Here is a 25525-nt window from a genome sequence, read left to right on the forward strand (position 1 = left end):
CTTGTCAGGATTCAACCTCAATCTGTTCTGTGTTCTTTCAATGCATGGGGAAGTCAGGAGCAACTTTCACCCCTCCACGCCTTTCAGCCATGCAGGACACAGTGAGCAGCTCCTCTGCAGCTTGTGGGCAGATTCCTGTTTGAGAAAGGAATCCACGTGCAAGGGTATTTTGATTGCTTTTATAATAGAGCACCTGAAAAGGCTTGCCAAGTTAAGGGGAAACTGCCACAAATCTTCCTGTGCTCAGTGGGTTGCATTCTACTCAGGAGTAGGCCCACTGAAGTCAATAGACTAGAGTCACACCCACTGTTTTCAGCGAGAGTGTTCCAAGTCAGGCTTAACGTTGGATACCACCCTCTCTCTTTTTTTATTCAGTTGCAATGGGATTCACATGGCAGGCTATTTGACGCCAAGCCGCTCATAGATCTTTGGCACATGGCTGTCCCACTCGGCCTGGTAGCACATGCCTGCCACAGGCGCACCCAATCCGTACTTCTTGCGGAAGGACGAGGCTCGGAACTTCTCGCGCTTGGCAGCGGTAAGTTTGTTCAGGATGGGCTCGTCGCAGGTCAGTCGCTGTGGCTGCTCGTAGACCAGCCACACATAGCGGTGAAGTCCTACAATGGGCAAGGATATAATGCAAAGATTTTGGTACGACTGTCAAAACTGTGTTGTTTTTTTCTCAATACAGAAAAGCAACCCTTTCTGACTTCTTTTTTTTAAAGAAATGAGTATGAAAATGTTCAGCTTATTTACATTAACCTCCTTCTCAACTGGCTTTATGAACATTGCCCTCATTCTTAAATGGCTTCATGCACATTGCCCTCATTCTCAACTGGCTTCTTGCCCACTGCCCTCATTCTTAACTGGCTCCATTTGCTCCTAGGTAGCAACATTGGTTAGCCAAATACTATTGACTACACACAGTACAGAGATCTGAGTCTGCTCGCTTCTGGAATGGCTGGGATTGCCCATTTGAGTACTTCCAAGGGGGGGGGTGTGCATAGGCGCCGACTCAATGGGGCCTGAGGGGGCCCGAGCCCCCTCAAAAATTCGTTTGGGGGGGCTCAGCCCCCCCAATAATCTCGGGCGGCGGTGGGCGCGTCCGCGGCTTTTATAGGGCTCCCGGCGCGCACCAGCTCGATAACGGGCACCGGCGCGGCGGGGGGCGCCGGGCCGGGGGAGGGGGGCGGCCGGCCTGTCTCCTTGGCAACCCCATTGAGCAGCGCCGGCTCCCCCGGGAGGGCCATCCCCCCGCGCCGCCGATCGCCAACACCGCCGACGCTGTGGCTGCCCGAGCCCGAGCCTGAGCCTGAGCCCGACCCGGAGCCCGAGCCCGAGCCTGAGCCCGAGCCCAAGCCCGTCAGTCAGTCAGTCAGGAAGGAAGGAAGGAAGGAGAAATGGGGAGGGAGACGAGGGAGGAAAATTGCACGCAGGGTGAAGAAAGGAGAAGGGCGAACGAGACGAGCTTCCAACCCAAAAAAGGGCTGGAAGACTGGGAGGATGCAGGATCGGGAAAGAAAGCGACGCCTTCCCCGCCCGTGACGTTGCCCGCTTGTCATTGGCAGCGCAGCGGGCGCCCAGAGGGGCTGGGCACCGGCGCAGGGCCGCTCCGCAGCCGCGGAGGACAGCTGTGCGGCTAGCAAGGTGCGCCGCGTAGAGCGCGGCCCTTGTGTGGCCCGGTGGCCAGGCAAGCTCGGGCAGGGACCCCCATGCAAATCTAAGACGGGAGAAGAGGGCAGAGCAAAGGGGGTCCCTTCCCCAACCTCCGGCTCTGAGACTTCCCTGCGCCCCAGAAAAGCGAAAGGATTTTCTCTTCTTTTTTTTAATAAATATTTTATTAAGTTTTCAAATACAAAGTTAGAAACATACACTGAAGAAAAAAGTAAAAGAACAAGAAAAAGAAAAAAAGAAAAAGAAGAAAAGAAAACCAACCATTCAACACATTTTTTATATAACTAACTGGACTTCCTCGCATCTCCCTTACCCTGCATTCTTTATAATAAAGATATCAGCAAATTATTACCTTGTTTCGTACCTTATTTTGTACTTTTCAAATACTATATCTCTAAATTTAACATACTTTTCATCAGTTACTTATATCTTAAATTAAACATAGTATACCTTAGATTTTGACCTTTTCTTACTTAAAATATAATTTCCTGTTTCCCAAATCTAATTGCTGAAGCTATAGTTTCCGAATCGTGTAAATTTTTAACATTCATACAACTTATATTGTTTTTGTAAATAGTCCTTAAATTTTTTCCAGTCCTCTTCCGTTGTTTCTTCTCCCAAATCTCGGATTCTGCCAGTCATTTCAGCCAGTTCCATGTAGTCCATCAATTGCGTCTGCCACTCTTCCAGTGTGGGCAAATCTTGTGTCTTCCAATATTTTGCGATAAGTATTCTTGCTGCTGTAGTTGCATACATAAAGAAAGTTCTATCCTTCTTTAACACTTTCTGGCCAACAATGCCCAAGAGGAAGGCCTCTGGTTTCTTGGGAAAGGTATACTTAAATACCTTTTTTAACTCATTATAGATCATTTCCCAGAAGGCCTTCACTTTTGGACAAGTCCACCAGAGGTGAAAGAATGTCCCTTCAGCCTCCTTACATTTCCAACATTTATTATCAGACAGGTGATATATTTTTGCAAGCTTGACTGGGGTCACGTACCACCTATAAATCATTTTCATAATATTTTCCTTCAAGGCATTACATGCCGTGAATTTCATTCCGGTGGTCCATAACCTTTCCCAGTCCTCAAACATGATGTTATACCCAATATCCTGAGCCCATTTTATCATGGCTGATTTGACTGTCTCATCCTGAGTGATTTTCTCTTCAACCTGCCCTCCATCCTCTTGCAGAAAACTCTTTGCCTGCCCTGCCCGTATCTCGTTTTTGCTTTTTAATTCCACACACGCACCCTTCGGACTTCGTGGCAATCGGGCGCGCGGGTGCGTTTCCTAAGAGAGTGAGGACCCCTGCCTCCTCCCCACCTGCTCCCTCGCCAGCCAGCCAGCCGCGCGCCCTAGCCGGAGAGCCCCGGCCGTCCCCGTCGCGCAATCGGCTGGATCTCCCTTCAGCAGGCCGTGCTCACAACTCGGCCCAGGGACCCCCAGCAGCGGATCTCCGGCTCAGCTGAAGAATCCGGCAACAAGCCCCCTCCTCCCCAATCGCTCCGCCGAAATACGCTCCAAAACCCCCCAGATAGGCCGCCGGCCGCCAAGTCTAGTGGCGCCCTGAGCGAGGGTCTCTCCCCAACACCGCCACCTCGAACTGCGTTCTCCCGGCTACCCGAGCGAACCAGCGGCAGGACCCCGGTATGGGCCCCCCCAATATTTTTTATAAGTCGGCGCCCCTGGGGGTGTGGAAATGACAGCCAAGAGAGGAGAGGGAGAGAATAGAATAGAATGGAAGCAGCAGGAGATGGGGAAGAGATCTATTCTTTTTCCTGCCTTTTTTCCTGTCAAAAAAGGCAGGGAAAAGAATAGCTTGGGATGGGATGGAGCAGAAAAGCATCCAGAGAGGAACAAGGTAAGTAGTTACTTCCTTTTAGGTTCCTCCACTTCGTATTGCAGACTCCCCTAGTTCCTTTTTGTTTTAACAATTCTAACACAGTAATAATCAAGAGATTGTTGAAATGCCATCTCCTGTACAGTATAAGAAGGTGTTGTAGAACTAGAAAACGGCAACTAGAAAGAGGCAAGAGTGTCCCAAAAGAAGTCCACCTTCCGTTAGGGAAGCCACTTACGCATTGGCCAAAGTGGACACAGATCTACAGCTGTGATACCTGCATTGCAGGGGGTTGGACTAGATGACCCTTTGGGTACCATCCAACTGCACAATTTTATGATTCTATGAAATTTCACATACGTAATTTGTATGTAAGCAAATAATTACTATAAATGCATTTTCATCACGCAGTGGTGTGCAAGACTCTGACCAGGTAACCTACTGTGCTGTCCAGGAACTAACTTTTGACTGGGTAGTGCTGCTTAGTGGTTAGAGCTCTAGAGTGCTAGACCTGGGAGAGACCAGGGTTCAAATCCCCACTCAGCCATGAAGCCCACTGGGTGACTTGGGGCCAACCACTGCCTCTCTCAGGCTAACCCACCTCACAGGGTTCTTGTGGGGGCTGGGATGGGGAGTTGTAATCCGAAAAAGATCTGGAGGGCACCAGGTTGGCAGGAGCTGGTTAATGGATCAGCCCAGCAAGTCAGTTCTGCTGGTGCAGCAGCCAGAAATAAATCCAGAAGGGTGTGTCACAAGAAGGCAAGACCTTGCCTCTCCCACACTGACTTAAGCCCTCTCAATGTACCTTTAAAGCTCTGCTATGGGTGTGGATTTTTTGTTACCTGGCTCCCCTAGGCTGTGCGTTGACGCACAAGTTAATCCTTTGCACAAAAGGGGCATTCAATCTGCAAGGAAAGTCAAGTCAAGGCACTTTCCATCTCAGGGCCTGGCAGCCTTATCCGTAGGCATTTGCAGAGTTCACGGTCCTTTACTCACAGGGTGTGACAGAAAAGTTTGTTTTGCTGGGCAGGTTGGGTACCCAAGTATTTTCTTTTTCTTTTTCCCTGCCAGCAAACGGTTAATGAATGGCAGCTTCTGATTGGCCGGGGTTCCAGAAGAGGGAATTGAAAAGGGGTAGGGAGTGGGGGGGGGGCTGTGGTCTAACAGGTGGCGCTGTGGTCTAAACTACAGAGCCTAGGGCTTGCCGATCAGAAGGTCAGAGGTTCGAATCCCCGCGACGGGGTGAGCTCCCGTTGCTTGGTACCTGCTCCTGCCATCCTAGCAGTCTGAAAGCACGTCAAAGTGCAAGTAGATAAATAGGTACCACTCTGTCGGGAAGGTAAACGGCGTTTCCATGTGCTGCTCTGGTTCGCCAGAAGCAGCTTAGTCATGCTGGCCACATGACCCGGAAGCTGTACACCAGCTCTGTCAGACAGTAAAGCGAGATGAGCGCTGCAACCCCAGAGTCATCCACCACTGGACCTAATGGTCAGGGTTCCCTTTACCGTTACCTTTAGGCTAGGATTGAAGTTGGGAGATAGGGAGTGAGAGGAGAGAGAGTTGGTTCTGGCTAGAAACATCCACTCTGCGGAATATATCAAAAGCTACAGAAAGGAGTCTCTGAGCTTAGTGTGAAGGACAGTGTGTGGTGTCCTGAGAGAGTAATAGGTCAGGAATTAACTGGGAGGCTGAGGCAGAGCCTGGAGAAGTAGAAGCTGGAAAGATACAGTCTACTTGGGTCTCATTCCAGTCAGGAGGGGAGTGATTCTGCTACAAAGAGAAGACTCCCAAACCAGTTAAGATGGGTGTGGCGATCCCTTGAGTCTGTCACTTTAAGAGTACCTCAGGAGTAGGGTTGTCAAAGGGGTGTGTAACTGACAGGAAGTACCACCTTGTTTAAGAACCAAAGTATTAAGCGGCAACAGCTGTGCAACACTGAAGTGAAATAACATAATCTGAAGTATCCTATGTTGTACACACTTGTGTCACAAACTTCCTTTGCTAAATAAAATCTTTATTGTTTATTTGATCAAATCCTGCCTCCAAATTATTAAGTTTTCCCTCACACAAATCCCCCACAAGATAATCTGGGGTGGTTTGTGGGAATTTGTGGAACTGGTGTCCTGTGAGGTGGGTGCACTATATTTAAGTGAGGGCGGGCCCAACAGCGCCAGGGGGGAAAGTGCCGTTGTGCCGTACCATACAGGGCAGCTCAGAATCCAAATGAGTCCTGTACCGAAAATTTATCCAGGTTTTTTTTAATAAAAAAAACCCCAATTCTTCCACTCTTGTGGACATCTAATGGTGATGGATGCTGGAAGAATTGGGATAGATAAAAGGAAGGACTTCTTCATGCATTGCATAGTCAAACTGTGGAACTCACTGCCACAAGAGGCAACAATGGGACCAACCAAGAAGTTTTTAAAAGAGGATTGGACAAATTCATGGAGGAGAGGGCTTTTGAAGGCTACCAGCCACGATGGAGCTGCTGTGCCAACACCATTGGAGGCGGCGATGCTTCTCAATACCAATTGCTGGAAACCACAAGAGGTGAGAGGACTCTTTTTCTTGCACCATGCTTGAAGGTTTCCCATTACGGCACCTGGTTGGCCACGGTGAGAACAGGATGCTGGACTAGATGGGCCATTGGCCTGATCCAGTAGGCTCTTCTCACATTCTTGGGTTCTTAAGGGCTGTGTTGCAGATTAAACTGATAGGAATGTATGGGAGCTGCCTGATCCCAACTCAGATTACCGGTCCAACGAGCTGAAGTACTATTTCATGCAGGGCACAGGTAAACTGTGGAACTCATTGCCACAAGATGCAGTGATGGTCCCCAACTTGAGCTGCCTTGAAAGTGCCTTCCCAGGGAGAGGCAGAGATGTGCCTTCTAAAAAATACCCAAGGCTTTAAGTTTGTTTCTTAAGAAGAAACACTCCCAGCCATTTACTCCAGTTAAAAAGCCAAGAATCTGTCAAGGAGGAAAGAAATGTCTCACCTCTCCATGCACATCAAATCATGTTTGAACGGCACTTGGCATCTAGTCCAATCAAACATCACACTGCTAATCTCTCAAAAGGTAAAGCAATCAACCCATCTAAAAGCAAATAATGTGCTCTGTATTTGATTTCTGGGTTCCTGGCGCAGGTTCAAAGTCCCTACTTGTCTTGGAACAAACCAGCCAGCCCTTTGCTCAGTCTCTTAGGCAAGGCAATCAGCACCTTCCAAACTCTCAAAGCTTAAGGTAGAGAATCCACAAAGGTTTCCAAGCTGGTGCCCTCCCACCCAAGATGATTTTGGAAGTCACTTCCCCTCAGTCTCAGCAGGGGGAAGCCTTTCTGTATGGGAGGTGTGTATGCATCAGATCAGGACAAACACTGGATCAAAACTCCGCTGAATGGCTACCCTGCTGCATTTGTCAGCAAAATGGTAAAGTTTCTCCCCAGATTTGTCATATAGGGAAAATGCCAAAGATACGACTTTTTAAACTTTCCGTCAGTAGGAACAATTTTACCACAGTGCCTTGAAAGGCTGTTGAAGCAACGTATCACCTTGTTCTTGTCTGTTCTGTGCTGCTTGTGCTGTAACAGGTGCTTTCTTTGAAAATGCAAGACTTTCAAGTTCTTCTGCCTCTCTGCCTCAGGCCTGCACACTCACTCCTGTCAAATCAGCCTAAAGAAGTCCAGAAGGCCACATCTGGCCCCAAGGCTGAGGTTCTCACCCTAGTGCCAAGGTTAGAGGTGGGGAACCTTTGGCCCGCAGGCCAAATTTGGCCCACCAGGGGTTCAAATTTGGCCCATGGGGCTGCTTCCCCTAATCTACAGCCACCTGCCTTGGACTTGGGGTTTGAGGTGTGCTAGGGGTAGAGATGGGACGCGGGTGGCGCTGTGGGTAAAAGCCTCAGCGCCTAGGGCTTGCCGATCGAAAGGTCGGCGGTTCGAATCCCCGCGGCGGGGTGCGCTCCCGCTGCTCGGTCCCAGCGCCTGCCAACCTAGCAGTTCGAAAGCACCCCTGGGTGCAAGTAGATAAATAGGTACCGCTTACCAGCGGGAAGGTAAACGGCGTTCCGTGTGCTGCACTGGCTCGCCAGATGCAGCTTGTCACGCTGGCCACGTGACCCGGAAGTGTCTGCGGACAGCGCTGGCCCCCGGCCTCTTAAGTGAGATGGGCGCACAACCCTAGAGTCGGACACGACTGGCCCGTACGGGCAGGGGTACCTTTACCTTTTTTAGGGGTAGAGATAATACACAATCAGAGAGCCTTAAAGCAGCCTCTGGCTCTACTGTCAATCAGCTGGTGAGTGGTAATGCCACAACCATGAGCACTTTAAAGCACTATGTGGGGTTCTTTGGAAGTCCAGCAACTCCCAACTCTGGGACTTCAAAGCACCCAACTGTCTGTGACATCAGGTGTGTGACACCCTTGCCCACCTGTCAAATTTGGCCCACAAAGCTAGAATCTCATAAAGGTCTAGCCTGCAGAGCAAGTTTGCCCACCCCTCTACAATGGTTTGCCTACCTGTTCCCTTGGCAGGCGCAGATCCAATATAATCCGACAAAATGCACCCACTGCCGATGTTGTTGCCTTGCATGTTGGTCACCAGGAAATGATGCCACTCTCTACAGGAGGAAAAAGAGCAGGGAAGGAACATTCAGAATTCAACATCCAAACCAAGTGTTCCACATTAATCCTCCATGGTTTCCCTATTTGGTAAAATCTACCACCTAAGGGACACGGGTGGCACTGTGGGTTAAACCACTGAGCCTAGGACTCGCCGATCATAAGGTCGGCAGTTCGAATCCCCGCGGCGGGGTTAGCTCCCGTTGCTCGGTCCCTGCTCCTGCCAACCTAGCAGTTTGAAAGCACGTCCGGCGGGAAGGTAAACGGCGTTTCCGTGTGCTGCTGTGGTTCGCCAGAAGCAGCTTAGTCATGCTGGCCACATGACCCGGAAGCTGTACGCCGACTCCCTCGGCCAGAAAAGCGAGATGAGCGCTGCAACCCCAGAGTCGGTCACGACTGGACCTAATGGTCAGGGGTCCCTTTACCTTTACCTTTAACTCAGCAGTGCACCATGTGCTTTTCAGCTAAAAAGCAATGTACAAGTGCTCTAAATAACTCAAAGATGATAAGAACAGAGGAAGCTGCCAAACACCAAAGTCAGACCAATTGATCCATCTAGCTCAGTATTGCCCCACCATTGAGCTATGGTCCTTCCCTGTGTGGCTGCACAGTTATTCCACCCTCCCTGGATGATGGCCATTGAAAACATTCATATTTCTCTAAAGACAGGAGTAGGCCAAAGGGAGAGAATGTCCCTTTTGTGGTCTCTCTCACCTGAGTTTCGGATCCGCCCTGCTGGGAACATCCAGGTCTGTGAGAATCAAGGTGTAGAGTTTTTGTGGGTCGCAGCCCTCCCAGTCAATGGATGTGGGACAGTTCTGGACCTGTTCAATTTTAAGGGAAATGGCAAATTGGAAATCAGTGCACATCTCTGGGAATAGGTATTGCACGATAACAAGGCCTCACTCCTGTTAGCAATCGCGCTGCAGCATTCTGCGCTAACTGCAGCTGATTGGCACTGGAAGCCTGTCTCCAAAGGAGATTGCTGCAACCTCTGATCAGCTGATTGGCACTGACAAAAGTTGGACAAAGTTAGGGATCTGACCCACCGGCAGCATCCAGTCCCCCAACCCTGTGCTTAAAGGGAGACCCCCAAGTTACAAAGAAGCAGAAAGACGAAATGTGGAAGAGGCTGATATGAATCAAAAAGGTTCTGCTTTGCTCTGCTGGCAAGAAGGACCTGCAAGCAAGGACTCAAGTTGGTAACGCAATCCAGATGGCTGCGTCAAGTGGTCCAAGCCACAGGGAGCAGGGAAGGGGGAAGAAACTGTCCAGAGTCAATGCCGGAGGGATGTTCTTCCCATACTCAAAACAAAGCAGTAATTGGAAGCAGTCACGCAAGTGAGGCTTGCTTACAACTCTCTACAGAAGGAGTTTCATTTCATTCGCCTTTCCCTCCACCTGGTTTATGAGTCTTGCTGGATCAAATCCACCCAGCGTCCTGTTTTCCACAGCAACGAGCCAACTGCTTCTAGGAAACTTGCAAGGACAATTAGAAAAAGGACTATGGAAGAAGAGGAGGAGGAGGAAGAAGAAGAAGAAGAGGAGGAGGAGGAGGAGTTTGGATTTGATATCCCGCCTTTCACTCCTCTTAAGGAGTCTCAAAGCGGCTAACATTCTCCTTTCCCTTCCTTCCCCACAACAAACACTCTGTGAGGTGAGTGGGGCTGAGAGACTTCAGAGAAGTATGACTAGCCCAAGGTCACCCAGCAGCTGCATGTGGAGGAGCGGGGAAGCGAACCCGGTTCACCAGATTACAAGTCTACCGCTCTTAACCACTACACCACACTGGCTCTATGAAAGACCACTCCAATATATGACTGCAGCAGCGAAGCTGCTATATGCACAAAGATGGAAAGATACAGCCCTATCCATTTCAACTCCCATCAGCTCCACCAAGCACAGACTCTTTGGACTACAACTCCCATCATAGCTGGCTTTTCATTAGGGCTGCCATGTGTCTGGATTTCCCCGGACATTACCAGGATTTAAAGGTGGAATTGGGACACCTTGTTGGCCGCTGTAAGAACAGGGTGCTGGATTAGATGTGGCACTGGCCTGATCCAGAAGGGCCCTTCTTATATTCCAATGTTTTTTGGAGTGTTGATTATCGCCCCAAGGAAGGAATTTCTTGTTTCCAAACTGCATCAGGTAACAACAAAATATTTCGAACATGTTCAGAACTTTTTATCCCCACTTTATTTCAGCTGAATAAAGGGACCATTGGTGGGGTTGTGGTTTTTTTTTAAAAAAGAACATTTTAAATAAAAATGTTTTGTTTACCAAAAAGGAAAAGAGATTTACAAATGAGCCAGCGTGTAGAAATGAAGCATAACGGAAAGTTAATTCAGAACATCTGATGTATTTTTGTGTTTCAGAAGAATAAAAGATTTTAATAAAACACAACGGCTCCAAATGGCACAAAATAAAGAAAATATTTTACCCTGCAGCTAGGAAAGGGGGGGTGGAGAAGAATGTTGATGCTGATATATATATATATATATATATATATATATATATAATGACACTCAGATACAAAAAAAGAGAGAAAGAAAAGGAACAGCCAAAGTTAAGCACACTCAAACTTGTTTACGGTGTAAAATAGTGCTGGGTTGATGCAGAATTTTCCATGGATGCCAAGTTTAAACAGTGGCTTGTGCTATATTGGCTTGTGCCCTGAATGTTTTACTCCACCCCCATAATTCCACACAGAGGCAAATGCCTCACAGTCCCTCATTATTGGATAGCCCCCTGAGCGATTGTTCATCCCCAGCCAATCACAGGACTCAGAAGTAGCCCCTCATTTGAATGCCTGCCGGTATATAAGAGGAGTGCTGGCCGGAGCTCACCAGTATTTGCAGGTGGGGCAGTTGAGCTGGAGAGGACGAACCAGCAAGAGGCCATGGCTGCCATCAAAAGGGGTAGAAAGAGCCAGCAAAGCAGAGCCCAGAAGATCCTGAACAGACGAGGGAAGCTACCTCAGAAACCCAGGAGGAACGTTTGCATTATCAGGTTCCCGAGAAGCAGCTACTTAACATCATGCCCTCTCCTGTCCTGGTATTTCAACCGGAAGATGCGGGACGACATCCTTTCCTTACAGAAGGCCAAAGCCGCCTTGAGCCCCTGCATAGCGGATGTCCACCACAAGATGTCCCTGCGGCTGGGCAGGCAGCGGAATCAGCAGCACCCTTGTTCCTGCCCCAACTTCCTCCACACCACCCTCAGGCAAGTGGCGAGCAAGAAGCGAGCCAAGTGGGTGGCGCCAGCCTCCCCCAGGAAGCGCCAGCGTTACTCCGATGAGGAGATTTTCTACAAGTTGGCAAAGCCCTACAGATCAAAAGACCAGGGCTCACCCCCCAACCCAGGGGCAGAGAACATGGCTCCAGGAGTACCTCAGCCAACGGCGAATGAGCTCCAGGAGGTATCGAGCTAGGCGAACATCTCCCTCGCTCTTCTCAGGACAGCAAGCAGGCCTGACAGAAAACCGAAGGGAGAAGAGGGAGGTAAAATGTATATTACATAAGCCACCGGCCTGCTCAAAAGATCCAAGGAAACTGAAGGGGCGTGTCACCACCCACATTCCGATCCTGTCCTGGAGCCATTTTTGCAGAACTAATAGATTTATCAATGCCTGCAGGAGGAGAAAAGAAGAAATTTGAGCCATTGGATAAATAAGCAAGAGACACCCGTCACCTCAAAAAAGGCCCGCATCTCTGAACCTACCCCTTGAACGAATAATTATTCCTTTCCTCGTTAACAAGAAACAGACAGAAATTGGCTACCGCTTGAAGGAAAATGAAAAGGGATTTGTCATTGTATCCAAAGTGTGTTTCCCAGCCCCCCTCAGGAACTTCATCTTGGAGTAATAATAAAACTGGATCTTTTGAAACGTATACATTGTGTCTTGAACTTGTTAAAAAGGTAAAGGGACCCCTGACCATTAGGTCCAGTCGTGGCCGACTCTGGGGTTGCGGCGCTCATCTCGCTTTACTGGCCGAGGGAGCCGGCGTACAGCTTCTGGGTCATGTGGCCAGAATGACTAAGCCGCTTCTGGCGAAACCAGAGCAGCGCATGGAAACGCCGTTTACCTTCCCGCCGGAGCGGTACCTATTTATTTGCGCTTTGATGTGCTTTAGAAAGACACATATATGCAGTCATTACTTATGATGATTCAATTAGCCTTCATTCAATTATCGTGGGTGGTATATAATATAAAGCAGCACCAATGAAAATACATTGTTGTTTTTTTAAAAGATAAATCCTAAGCAGAGAAGAACAATCTCAAGAACTCAAAAATTGGTACACCCTTAGCATTTTTTGTTTGTTTCCATCTTCATTTATGGCTTCAGGCCAGTGGGATAAACTCTAGGCAAGACTCCTTAACCCAGAAATGTTCAGGTAATTTTTTTTGGGGGGGGGGGAGGGGAGATCCTTATAAGGAAAGGTTAAAACATTTGTGTCTTTTGAAATTGAGGGGGAAATGCCAGGAAAGACTGATTGGGTGACATGATGGAGGCATAAAATATTATGCTTGGGAGAGGTATTATGACTCCCAATTGTTCAACCATAGCAACAGCAAAACAACCCCCCCCCCAGTGGAGACTTATTTGGTGAATGGGGCACTGGCCTACCAAACTCAGACAGCCCCACCTGCCTGCCTTCCATCCTAGGGAGCAACCCTGGCTTTCAGCTTCCTCCTTTGTTTACATGTGAATCACCATGAGTCCACTTTAAACATACATGGCTTCCCTCAAAGAATTCTGGGAGTTGCAGTTTGTTAAGGGTGCTGAGAGATGTTAGGAGACCCCTTGTATCCCCTGTGAGAACTACAATTCCCAGAGTTCCCTATGAGGAACAACTGATTGTTAAACACTCTGCGAGTTGTGTGGTTTGATTGTGGCCTTGGGGCTCAGTGCCGCCCTGCAAGAACGTTAGAAGAGGCTGCCGGATCAAGCCAATGGCCTATCAAGTCCAGCAACCTGTTGCCTTCTTATTGTGGAACTCAGCAGGGAAGAGGATGGGGACCAAGCTAGAATTAATTGGGACTGCATGTAATTCGTTCTGGCTCCCCCTACTGTTTGGCTCCCAGACGTCTGCCCTACCAGTCCCCAATGGGCACCAGTCAGGACTGCTGGAGATTCCTTCTTGCCCCACCTTGTCCTCTCCTTTCCCACAACAGCCAGTAAGCAAAGAATAGGGGTTGGGGGGAAACTCTGCGAAAGACTCCCTCAAAACCAGGCCCAGCCCTAAATGGTAGCGGCTGGGTCTTAGTGAGCAGTAGCGATCTTGGGCTCTTACATTCACCTTCTGAATCAGGATGATGATCTATTTTAGCCCAGCCCAGCAGCAGCACCCTCCCTCCTTGCGATTCCCAGCAATTAGTATTCACAGGCGTACTGTCTCCGACAGTGGAGGGAGAACATAGCCATCATGTCTAGTGGTCACTCATAGCCTTTTCTTCCTTATTCCCCACCCAACCCAATTCCTCCTCAGCATTCCACAAGGCAACCCATGTGTTCCAAAAGATCCAGGTTTATTAGTATTTCAAGAATTCCTGGGGTGAGGAGAGAGCACCCTGGACAACAACAATCCTTTTGTTCTCGTAGCAGTGGGAGCCGATTTCTGTTTGCCTCTTGCTAGCAAGGGAGAGAGGCGGATATCCTTTCCATGTTCTTCGCTGACTATGCCATGGCTCAAAAAAGCTTTCCCGATGCCCCCCACTGGGGCAGAGATAAGCAGCCTAAAAAATAAATTAATTAAAAATCAGGATTGGAATATGGGTGCAGGTGGTCTCCTTTAAGTTCTTGGATCTTTCAACACAGGGTTCTTACTTTTTAAAATTATGGTTATTATTCCCTTCTTCCTCTCTTCTCCTCTGGATCATTGCCCAGGCCTGTTTGCTGTTCCGAGAAGGAGGAGAGGGGTGTCTGTCTCTAGCTTATGGTCTCTTGAAGTCCGCTCTCCGCAGACTGGGCTATCCCCGCAGCTGAGCTCTCCACGTCCTTGTCACCGCTCTCCTCCTCTCCCAATTCTTCTGCTTTGGAGGGTTTCGCCAAGCGGTAGAAAATCTCCTCGTCCGAGTAACGCCGCCGCTTCTTGGGGAGGGAAGAGGCCACCCACTTGGCACGCTTCTTGTTCGCTATCTCCCTCAGGGCAGCCTGCAGGAAGTCAGGGCAGCGGCGAGGGCCTGGCGGGCACTTCTTGGGCGCGTGGCTCCGAAGGACCATCGGCCGGCTGGAGCGCAGGGAGTATCTGGCCCCATGAGAAGGGTTGCTGCTGCCCCGCATCCACCTATTGAAGCACCAGGACATCAAGGGGCACTTCATCCGGTAGCCTCGCCTCGGGAACCGGACAATGCAGATGTTCCTCCTGGGCTTGGGCAGAACTCTCCTTCTCCTGGCTGGTGTCTTCTGTGGCCTACTAGGCCGGCGGCTCCACCCCCGCCTCTGCTCTCGGCTCCGCCTCCATTCGTAGCTCCTCCTCCTCCTTTCCAGGCCACGCCTCCTCAGCCAGCTCCTCCTCCTGTTCCTCAGCGAGTAGGACATCCTGTACGTTTTAAGAGCCGCCATGTCTTCCTTCCCTGCTCTTGCTTGGCTTTCTGCACATTGCAAATGCTGGTGACCTCATGCAAACAGTGCTCTTATATACCAGCAAGCATTCAAATGAGGGGCCGGCTCTGAGCCCTGTGATTGGCCAGGGGGGGACAATAGCCCAGGGGGCTACCCAATAATGGCAGACTGTGAAACGTTTGCTATTGTATGCAATGATAGGGATCGGTGGTGCAGTGGGAATTTCTTTTGAAGTGCAGGAGGTTCAGTAGGAAAGGCCCCCATTGGCTACCGTATTTTTCGCTCTATAAGACGCACTATTCCCCTCCTAAAACGTAAGGGGAACTGTGTGTGCATCTTATGGAGCGAATGCAGGCTCCATGGCTTCAGCGAAAGCAACGCGAAGCTAAACGACTAAACAACAACAACAACATATAACATGAAGTCAGTAAATTACAAATCTACTTTCCAAAGTCTCTCCCGTGCGCTCATCTCGATGGTGTGCCCTGGCCATAAAGATCAGTGCGCACCGATCCCTCTTGCTCTCCAGGCTTCGCTTTGCTGGAGAGGCGCTGCGCAGCTTTCCCTCTCTGCGCAGCGCCCCTTCAGTGACGCGGGAGGAGAAATGGAAGGGGCTCCGCTTCTCCTGCCGCTTCGCTGAAGGGGCACTGCGCAGAGAGGGAGAGAATATTTTTTTTCTTGTTCTCCTCCTCTAAAGCTAGGTGTGTCTTATGGTCGGGAGCGTCTTATAGAGCGAAAAATATGGTACTTCTTCACACAGCACATCATTAAACTATGAAACTGTCCCACAGGAGGTGCTGGTGGTTGCTACCAGCTTATGTGGTTTTGAAAAAGAATTGGACAAGATTGCGGAGGAAAAGGCTATTATTGATGGACAACAGCTATGCTCAGTGTTAGAAACTCAGATAGATAAGCTAGGCGCCGGATGGCTCCTTAGACCAAGGTTGCAGTTGCCAAAAAAGGAATGCCTAGTTGCCATTTGGGGGCAAGAGAGCTCTGTAGTCTTATTTTTCCAAGGATGGACTGACTGAGATTGATTCAGTTAAACATCCGACTAGTTCAGATGACAGCCTTGAGCTTGGTTAAGAATTTTTAGAACTTAGAAAAGTCACTTGTTCCAGGGACAGTCCACGTATACATTGACCTATCCCATGGGTAGGCAAACTAAGGCCCGGGGGTCAGATCCGGCCCAATCACCATCTAAATCCAGCCCGTGGACAGTCCGGGAATCAGCATGTTTTTACATGAGTAGAATGTGTCCTTTTATTTAAAATGTCTCTCTGAATTATTTGTGGGGCATAGGAATTCGTTCATTTCCCCCCCCCCAAAAAAAATATATAGTCTGGCCCCCCACAAGCTCTGAGGGACAGTGGACTGGTCCCCTGCTGAAAAAGTTTGCTGACCCCTGGCCTATCCCATCCTCTTTATCTTAATGGTGACCTGGACCATTCATAACATAAGAATATTCTTCACAACTGCGAGCAGGGCAACGGGGTGGAGACAAGCTGCAACATGTAACTATAATGTTGTTGTTCACCGCTCCTGCTCAGAAAAAACATTTCGGTTCCTGAAATTCATTCTGATTGTGCAGATAAAATACCATGGATTTGCGAGTTTCTCAAATGCACCTTGTTGGCTACTCGTGAGAACTAGACGCTGGACTAGATGGGCCACAGGCCTGATCCAGCAGGATTTTCTCATATTCTGATGTTCACTGGGCCCCACGAGGAGAGTCTTAAAATGCAGACAACTGTGTGTGTGGTGTGTGTGTGTGTGTGTGTGTGTGTGTGTGTGAGAGAGAGAGAGAGAGAGAGAGAGAGAGAGAGAGAGTTGGATATATAGATTATGTTCCATTTGGAATGCGCAAATCTGTCAATTGCAGTTTCTCTCCATTTCCAATCTTCCAGTTCTCCACACATCCAGTTCAGTTTGCAATTTTTTTCTTTAGATAAAATCAGTCCTCACAAAAATGTATCAGCATTTTTTTCATAATGCCCTCATTTTTCTGTGCAGTTTTGACTAAGATACATATTTTTACAAAGCAATCTGTATGTTGTTTTCACAAACACACTCCTTTTAAGACACACTTTCCCTCTTTGCATAAGCATGTTTGGGTCACATTTCTTGGCTGGAGAACATCACCGGAAAGTTTGGAGAAGTATGAATGTTGACGGATGGCTGTGTTGAAATTTGTAAATGGTTTCAGAAAGTGCAAATTATGTAGGTAGGTTCACCTTTAAATGTAAATGGAATCCTATTTCTCCCAGATATTTATACACACAGAGAGAAGAGACTCTGAATACTTTTAAATACTTGTTTTTAGGGTTGCCAATCTGGACACAAAAATGGTTGAACTTTTTTTTTAGGGGGTGCAAAGTTGTTCAGCTTTTTTAAGTTTTGCCCAAAGTTGTTCAGCTTTTTTGCCAGCTATGTCCAGGAAATTCCAGATGTATGGCAACCCTACATGTTTTTAAAAAGATCGTTTTGATGTTTTACTTTAGATTTTGTAAACTGCTTTGAGGTTTTCTTTAACAAGAAGTAGCACATACATTTTGTTAGAGAAAGCAAGCTGGGAGTGGGGCAGTGGACTTTTGACTGGAAGGACAATGAGCTCAAACCAATTCTGGAACTCCAAGACACATTTCTGGGCTCCCAATTATTCTGTTCTGAATGCTAGCAAGGAAGGTAGGAACAGCAATTTTGAATGTGCCAACATATAAAATCTCCCTGCATGTAGAAAGCAAGCAGAACGGGGAGAGTGAGAGAAAAGAAAGGAAAGCAAAGAGAGGAAAAGATGACTATAAGACTGTGGATGTTTTGTGGCAGAGATGGAGTTGTATACCGGCAAATTTAGGCTGCACTATTAAAATGGATTTGGCAATCATGCACAACAAACTTGCTAACACACCCACACCCAAAAAAACCACCCCAGACTTTTTGAGGTAAGAAAACTGATATGGAAGTACAGTGGTACCTCAGGTTACATATGCTTCAGGTTACATATGCTTCAGGTTACATACGCTTCAGGTTACAGACTCCGCTAACCCAGAAATAGTGCTTCAGGTTAAGAACTTTACTTCAGGATGAGAACAGAAATCGTGCTCCGGCAGCACAGCAGCAGGAGGCCCCATTAGCTAAAGTGGTGCTTCAGGTTAAGAACAGTTTCAGGTTAAGAACGGACCTCCGGAACGAATTAAGTCCTTAACCCGAGGTACCACTGTATGCAGGCAAGTGTAAGATAACAATGACTTGGAGTGATTTCATGGAACCTCTGGGCAAACAAATCAGAAGGGTGGATGTACCCATACTTTGTGGACTGTGAGACCCCTTCACCCATGCTGTTTTCTCCTCCAGCTATTGCTACCCCACACTTCCTTCTCCCAATATCTGGAGTTTCTCTTTGCTTTGAAAATCCAAATCAGTGGCGTAGCGTGGGTTGTCAGCACCCGGGGCAAGGCAAGTAATTTGCGCCCCCTAACCCGTGGATTTGCGTCCCCTAACCCTAACCCCCAGATGTTGCACCCAGTGCGGCCGGCCCCCCCTGCACCCCCCACGCTACGCCACTGATCCAAATAGAGGAGCCTCCTTGATTGCACAGGGAATCTCTGGATCTAAGGAGGAGAAATTGTGGGACCCTTGGAGGAGGACACTGCATGGGCGAGGAGGAATGAAAGGAGGCAGGAAGGGTTCGCAATCCAGCCCCTTTGTGGGAAACAAAACACAAGACATCTGGGTGGATGCTCAGTCAACCAGTTGTCTAGAACAGTGTTTCCCAACCAGTGTTCCGCGGCACACTGGTGTGCCGCGAGACGTTGCCTGGTGTGCCGTGGGAGGGAGGCGGGCGAGTCGGGCGGCGAGAGGCGGGGCGGCGGCGGCGAGGAGAGGCCACCCAGCGCGGGGCTCTCGCCGTCTGCCTGCCTGGCTGCCTGCGTGGCGCTGACGTCACGGGGCTGTAACGTGCCCCACATAGGCACATGCGGGGCGGCGAGCGAGCTCCCTCCCACATCCCATCGCCGCTCGCTTCGGCCGGCCTACTGGGCTGTCGCAGGCGGAAGGCCTGCGCATGCGCGAGGTTTTCGCGCCTTCGGGATTCCCTTCACGCCTTCCTCCTCCCGGGTCCTTGAGAGCGCGGGAAGCGGCAGCGCGAGACCGGCGTTGAGCCTGGTAGGTATTGCACTTGCCAAGGCAGTCATTTGGGAAATGAAAACTTGCAAAGCAAGCAACCAGTTCAATCTGAAGTACGTGTATGCTTAATATCCTGTATCTGAAACCTGTTCTGCCCCCTCCCCCACACTTGGTGCCATTTTCATCTACACATGCAGCAGAGTAAGTTGACCCAGAATAGTACCAATTCAGATGGCAGATGGGAGAATGACAGTGCTGAATGCTTTCCCATGTAGAACAGTCCCTGCAAATAAAAACCTAGCATATTTGGAAGAGGGATGCTAGCCTAACCATTACCTTCTATGCTGTTACTTTTTTTTTTTTTTTTTTTTACATAAGTAAAAAGTGACCTTTCCCCATCTGGCATGATACAAGCCCATTCTTACAACTCAGAATTTTTTTGACTATTTCAGCTACATATGTAGAATATGCCTTCATTGATTCCTATTAAAGAGAGTTATATATATATATAGTCAATATAGGCACAGAGTTAATTTTTTAAACATTTTCTAATGGTGATGTGCCTCGAGATTTTTTTCATGAAACAAGTGTGCCTTTGCCCAAAAAAGGTTGGGAAACACTAGTCTAGAAGAGCCCAGAGAGATACCATGAGGGGGGAAAGTATTTGATCCCCTGCTAAATTTGCCTGGTAGCCACCTACAAGAAACGCCTGACCTCTGTAACTGCCAACAAGGGTTTTGCCACCAAGTACTAAGTCATCTTTTGCAAAGGGATCAAATACTTATTTCACTCATTATAATGCACATCAATCTCTGACTTTTGTCTTCTGGGTTTCTGGGGTTTTTCCTGTTGTTATTCTGTCTCTCACAGCTACAATAAACCTACCATTAAAATTATGGACTGGTCATTTCTTCGTCAGAGGGCAAACGGGCAAATTTAGCAGGGGATCAAATACGTTTTTCCCTCACTGTAGATGGGTACGTGGGACAATAAACAAAAAGGAAAAGGAGGGAGGGAGGGCATATGAGAAAGAGAGAGAGAAATGGAGGAAGGAAGGAAAGAATAGTTTAGAACAGGGTGGATTTGATTTAAATCAAATCAATTTAAATCACGATTTAAATCGCTAGTCATTCTTGCTGGTATAATCTTAATATTTACAACCAGATGAAGGTTTCATTTTTGGAATAAAAAATTTTCAGAGTAGTTTTTACAGTTATATCAAAAAATTACTGATTTGGTTATACTATTAGAAATACATATTTTTATACATACATAACCAAATTACTGATTTGGTTATACTATTAGAAATACATTGACAGATAATTATGAAATTATTGTGAGGTTTAATAAGTTAACTGTTTAAATTTGGACAACTTTTCTGCTGTGCTTTATCGGAAGGAGAAAAATAATCATTTCCTTATTAACAATTTATTTAACTAAAACAATAACATTGTAGCATATGTATCCATGTTTGTTAACAGATGTGGTTAAATGATTTAAAAAACAACAACAAACCCTTAGACTGAGTTTTAGCATACATGAAAAACTTAAAACAAATCCTTATTTTCTGATGGACTATAATGTAACTTAAATAGAAAACTACAGTGGTACCTCGGGTTAAGTACTTAATTCGTTCCGGAGGTCCATTCTTAACCTGAAACTGTTCTTAACCTGAAGCACCACTTTAGCTAATGGGGCCTCCTGCTGCTGCCACGCCGCCGGAGCACGATTTCTGTTCTCATCCTGAAGCAAAGTTCTTAACCCGAGGTACTATTTCTGGTTTAGCGGAGTCTGTAACCTGAAGCGTATGTAACCTGAGGTACCACTTTATCTTTAGAAAGATTTTTCCTCCAAAAGCATTTTATTTAAAAAATCCAATTTAAATTTTAAAAATCCAATTTTATTTTTTTAAAAATCCGATTTTTTATTTTATTTTTTAAAAAACCATTGATTTTTATCCACCCTGGTTTAGAAGAGAGATAGAAAAGGCAGGTGAGGGAAGGAAGGTAGTGTGGTAGAGTGGTTAGAGTGTCAGACCCAGGAGTCCCCAATTCAAATCTCCACTCGGCCATGGATTCCTTGGCTGAGGTTCGTGCATTGAAGGGGGGTGATGACCCCCGGGTCCCTTCTGCAAGAAGCTCACTGGTTGGCCTTCTGGCAGGAAGAGTCTCTTCACCTGACCTACCTCGCAGGGTTGCTGTGTAGGGAGAACCACGTCCCCCACCCTGAGCTCCTTTGGACGTGGACGCCACAAAGAAAGGAAACCAACCCGGGTTTTGGTCTTGCTCCGCGGGGAGCGAAATCCCCAACGCCGCCTCGGAGGAGCCCTTTTACCTGAGTTGGGGTGAGCTCCTGTCCCAGCTCCCGGAGCTCCACAGCCCCATAGCAGACCCGCAGCGGGCGCGCCGGCTTCTCGTCCACCTCGGCGAGGCACAGGGGCCCGTCCCACGCGCTCAGCGACTGCGGCATCCTCGGGGCAGAGACCAGAACGGAGGCAGGAAAGCTGTGCGCACGGCCACCGGGTGTCTCCGACGGTTCTGCTGCGTCCCAGGTGCGGCTCTGGGGCCCGGAGGCTCCAGCTGGAGAGGCGGAGCAAGGGGCAAGGCGGCGCCCAGCCCCACCGATCTCAGTCTCCGCCTTGGTCCGCCTGCACGACTGGAACCACGCCCCGATGGCAGGAGCCGCTAGTCTTCCTCTTCAGCCCTCGGTTATACAGTATATCTAACTCAGTTCTGCAGCAGACCCGTTGAAGTTTTTAAGGGAACTCAGTTAATCCGGTCTGTTAGTTCCAACGGGTCTACTCCGAGGAGTAGAGACAGCCCTCTGCAGAGTGCAACTGCGTCCCATAGGCATAGCCAGGATTTATGTGAGATGGGGCAGGATACCCCCCCCCCTGCCATCATGCTCAGTCTTAGCTCTGTCTAGCAAATTCGGAGTGAAATGTCTCAACAATAGTTGCTTTATGGCCAGGCACACCGTCGAGATGACTGCATGGGGGAGACTTTGGAAAGTAGATTTGTAATTTACTGACTTCAAGTTATATGTTGTTGTTGTTTAGTCGTGTCCGACTCTTCGTGACCCCATGGACCACCAGAGCACGCCAGGCACTGCTGTCTTCCACTGCCTCCCACAGTTTGGTCAAACTCATGCTGGTAGCTTCAAGAACACTGTCCAACCATCTCATCCTCTGTCACCCCCTTTTCCTTGTGCCCTCCATCTTTCCCACCATCAGGGTCTTTTCCAGGGAGTCTTCTCTTCTCATGAGGTGGCCAAAGTATTGGAGCCTCAGCTTCACGATCTGTCCTTCCAGTGAGCACTCAGGGCTGATTTCCTTCAGAATGGATGGGTTTGATCTTCTTGCAGTCCATGGGACTCTCAAGAGTCTCCTCCAGCACCATAATTCAAAAGCATCAATTCTTCGGCGATCAGCCTTCTTTATGGTCCAGCTCTCACTTCCATACATCACTATTGGGAAAACCATGGCTTTAACTATACGGACATTTGTGAGCAAGGTGACGCGTAGCCAGGATTTATGTTAGGTGGGGCAGGATACCCCCCCTGCCGTCTTGTTCTGTCTAGCAAATTCGGAGTGAAATATCTCAACAACAGTTGCTTTATGGCCAGGCACACCGTCGAGATGACCGCGTGGGAGAGACTTTGGAAAGTAGATTTGTAATTTACTGACTTCATATTATATACCTTGCAAGAAAGCTTTATGAAAATGATGTATAGGTGGTACTTAACCCCATATAAACTAGCGTTCGTTGGTTAAAAGGCTGCTGATGAATCACCTCTAAATTCTTTAATGGGCTGCCTGCCTCAAACATGTCCCCAAGTTTGGAGCAGGATCACTCCTTGCATTGATCCCATGTGACCACCAGAGGGAGCTCTGAAGCCACGATTGTCTCCTTGGCATTCCTAGAAATGGTTAGCTGGAGGCAGAAGCTCTTCATCACTTGCGTAATATTATTATTAATCTGTTACAGGAAAAACATCATTCTGCTTATTGCATTCTGAGAATCCAAAAGAAGTCTCCAGGCACCTCCGACCTCCTTTTCTGGGTGGATTTCCCTTCTTCCGCTCTGCATCAAATGTTCACTTACTCATCTCTGTTATGCTATACTTTGATAAAGACAGTTTGCAAATTGACTTCCCTTATGATTTGATATACTTTTCTAGAAGAGAGAGGAGAAGAGAAGAGAGCCTTATGTCTGCCTGACCTTGATGTACATCAGGGAAGCTTTAAAGCCAGGATGGGGAATCTGTAACTGCCCTGACCAAGTTGTTGGACTACAACTCCCATCATCCCTGACTGTTGGTTGTGGATGATAGGTGTTGTAGTCCAACAACATATGGTGGGCCACAGGGTAGCCATTCCTTGTTATTGATTGATGGATGGATTGCATTTCTAGTCAATTGTTTCCCAAGGAGCTCAAGGTGGTATACATGGTTCTTTTCCCTTGGGCGTAGCCAGGATTGGGGGGGGGGGAGAACTTGCCCCCCTTGATTACGCCCATGTCTCCACCTGTTTTATCCTCACAACATCTCTGTGTCGTAGGTTAGGCTGAGAAGCAGTGACTGGCCTGAGGTCACCCACAGACCTTCCTGGATGAGGGAGGATTTGAACTCTGGTCTCCCAGGTTCCAGTCCAACACTTTAACCACTAAGCCACTAGTGCCTCTTTGGAACAAAAGAAACAGTTTGCGCATCCTGGTTTTAAAATGAAATGCGCGGAGAGTTTGCAGTTCAGCGTTTTTAATTTAATTAAGTCACAATACCATCGTGACCACAGAAACGGTGTTTATTTCTGATATCCTGATGCTTAAACACATTTATTTGGGAATCAGCAAATTAGGGAAGTTTTTAATGTCTGATGTTTTATTTTTTTAAAATATTTTGTTGGAAGCCGCCCAGAGTGGCTGGGGAAACCCAGCCAGATGGGCAGGGTATAAATTATTATTATTATTATTATTATTATTATTATTATTATTATTATTATTACAGCACTGTTTTGTTGCTGGGGCTTTTCACTCGTGGCTCCCCATCTGTGGAGTGTTTTCTGCAGTGATGCCTACCTGGCACCTTCATGTACATCTATTTGGCGATGGGTAAAGAGTTACCTCTCTCCACCCACCACCCAGGCTCTGGATGCCCTTGAGATGATGTCTGCAATTAATGTGCTGCCCAAACTTCCTGTGACCAGGTGGCGGCGGCTTGATTTTCTTTTGTTGTTTTGCGTGCATGGCACAAATTATTCCTGAACAGATGAACATATGATTACATTGCAGATGTTTTGTACAAATTCTTTAAGCGGTATCATACATTTTTGCTGATGCCTTTAAATGGGTTGGCTTTGGGTAACAAGTGTCTAAGAAGTCCATTATTATTATTATTATTATTATTATTATTATTATTATTATTGCTTTTCTTTAGCCAGAACTCGCTGGAACTCAGTTCCAGCTCCTCTCAGGTAGGCAGAACAAGGGAGGCATTCACGGCGAGTTCCTGCCCCTCTTTCTCTAGAAAAGTACCACTGATGATGATGATATTTTTATCTTAAGTAAACATGTGCAACTCAGGCCACTTATCTCTGTCTATAAGATATGTATTTTTAAATCAGAAAGGGTGAACATAGCCAGCAACCTCTGTGGACACGCCAGGCCAACTGCTGCCGGTGAGCCTGTTTGAGCATAGGAACAATAGAGCATCAAAATCTGCCTTAGACCAAATCAGTTGGCCACCAGGGATAGCTCAGAGGGCAGAGCATGAGACTCTTATCTCAGGGTCCTGGGTAAGGGCAGAAGATTCCTGCTTTGATGATCCTCAGGGTCCCTTCCAAGCCTACCATTCCATGATCTCAGAGCCTTGTCTATTCTGACTGGCAGCAGCTCTCCAGGGGTCTCTCCCAGCCCTACCTGGAGATGCTGGGGATCAAACCTGGGAACCTCCTGCATGATGAGCTACTGCCCTGCACTGTGTATTGAATCAGCCCCTTGGTCCATTTAGCTCAGTATTTCCTACACTGACTGGCAGCAGCTCTCCAGGATTCAGACAAGGGCAACATTCCTAGCCCTGGTAAGCAGTGGTGTAGCGTGGGTTGTCAGCACCCGGGGCAAGGCAAGTAATTTGCGCCCCCTAACCCGTGGATTTGCGCCCCCTAACCCTAACCCCCAGACGTTGCGCCCGGTGCGGCCGGCCCCCCCTGCACCCCCCACGCTAGGCCACTGCTGGTAAGGAATGAACCTGGGACCTTCTGCATGCAAAGCAGATGCTCTACCTACTAAGCTAAGCCCCTTCCCCCAACCATCATTGGATGCTGGGGTCCCAGAACTCTGGGAGCCTCCAGTTGCTATTGGACTCCAACTGCCATCAGCAGCAGCCAACAGGGCCGTGAGGCAGGGGTGATGGGAGTTGGAGTCTAGCAGAAGGAAGAGGGCCACGGGTACCCCATTCCTGGGGTAGGAGCCTTTAGAAGAAAACCCAAATTCTCCCATTCGAACCCGGAAGCCTCCGGCTCGCTCCCGGGGCTGTTCCTTGAGCGGAGGACGAGAACGGCAGCGGGAGCGCTCTGTGCATGTCCAGAGGCGCTCTTGAGGCTTTTCTTTCACAGGTCCCGGCGCTTGTTTGAAACCTGGCCCGGATCCAGATAAGGTGGGAGGAGGGGAGAGAGGGAGGGGGAGAGAGAGAGAGCGAG

The 25525-nt window shown here is 48.2% G+C and overlaps 1 protein-coding gene across 1 annotated transcript; it reads right to left on the reverse strand.

Moving 5' to 3' along the window:
• Positions 1-165: 165 nt before the first annotated feature.
• Positions 166-21398, reverse strand: LOC308576171 (phosphatidylethanolamine-binding protein 1-like). Its single transcript, XM_081175321.1, has 4 exons — positions 21166-21398; positions 8852-8961; positions 8036-8136; positions 166-617 (listed from the first exon to the last, which is right to left on the reverse strand). The coding sequence occupies exons 1-4, from the start codon at positions 21298-21300 to the stop codon at positions 400-402; spliced, it is 564 nt and encodes a 187-aa protein (XP_081031447.1). The 5' UTR covers positions 21301-21398; the 3' UTR covers positions 166-399.
• Positions 21399-25525: the final 4127 nt, after the last annotated feature.

The sequence above is a fragment of the Podarcis bocagei genome, assembly GCF_964188305.1.
Source record: "Podarcis bocagei genome assembly, chromosome: 16".
Taxonomy (NCBI): Eukaryota; Metazoa; Chordata; class Lepidosauria; order Squamata; family Lacertidae; genus Podarcis; species Podarcis bocagei.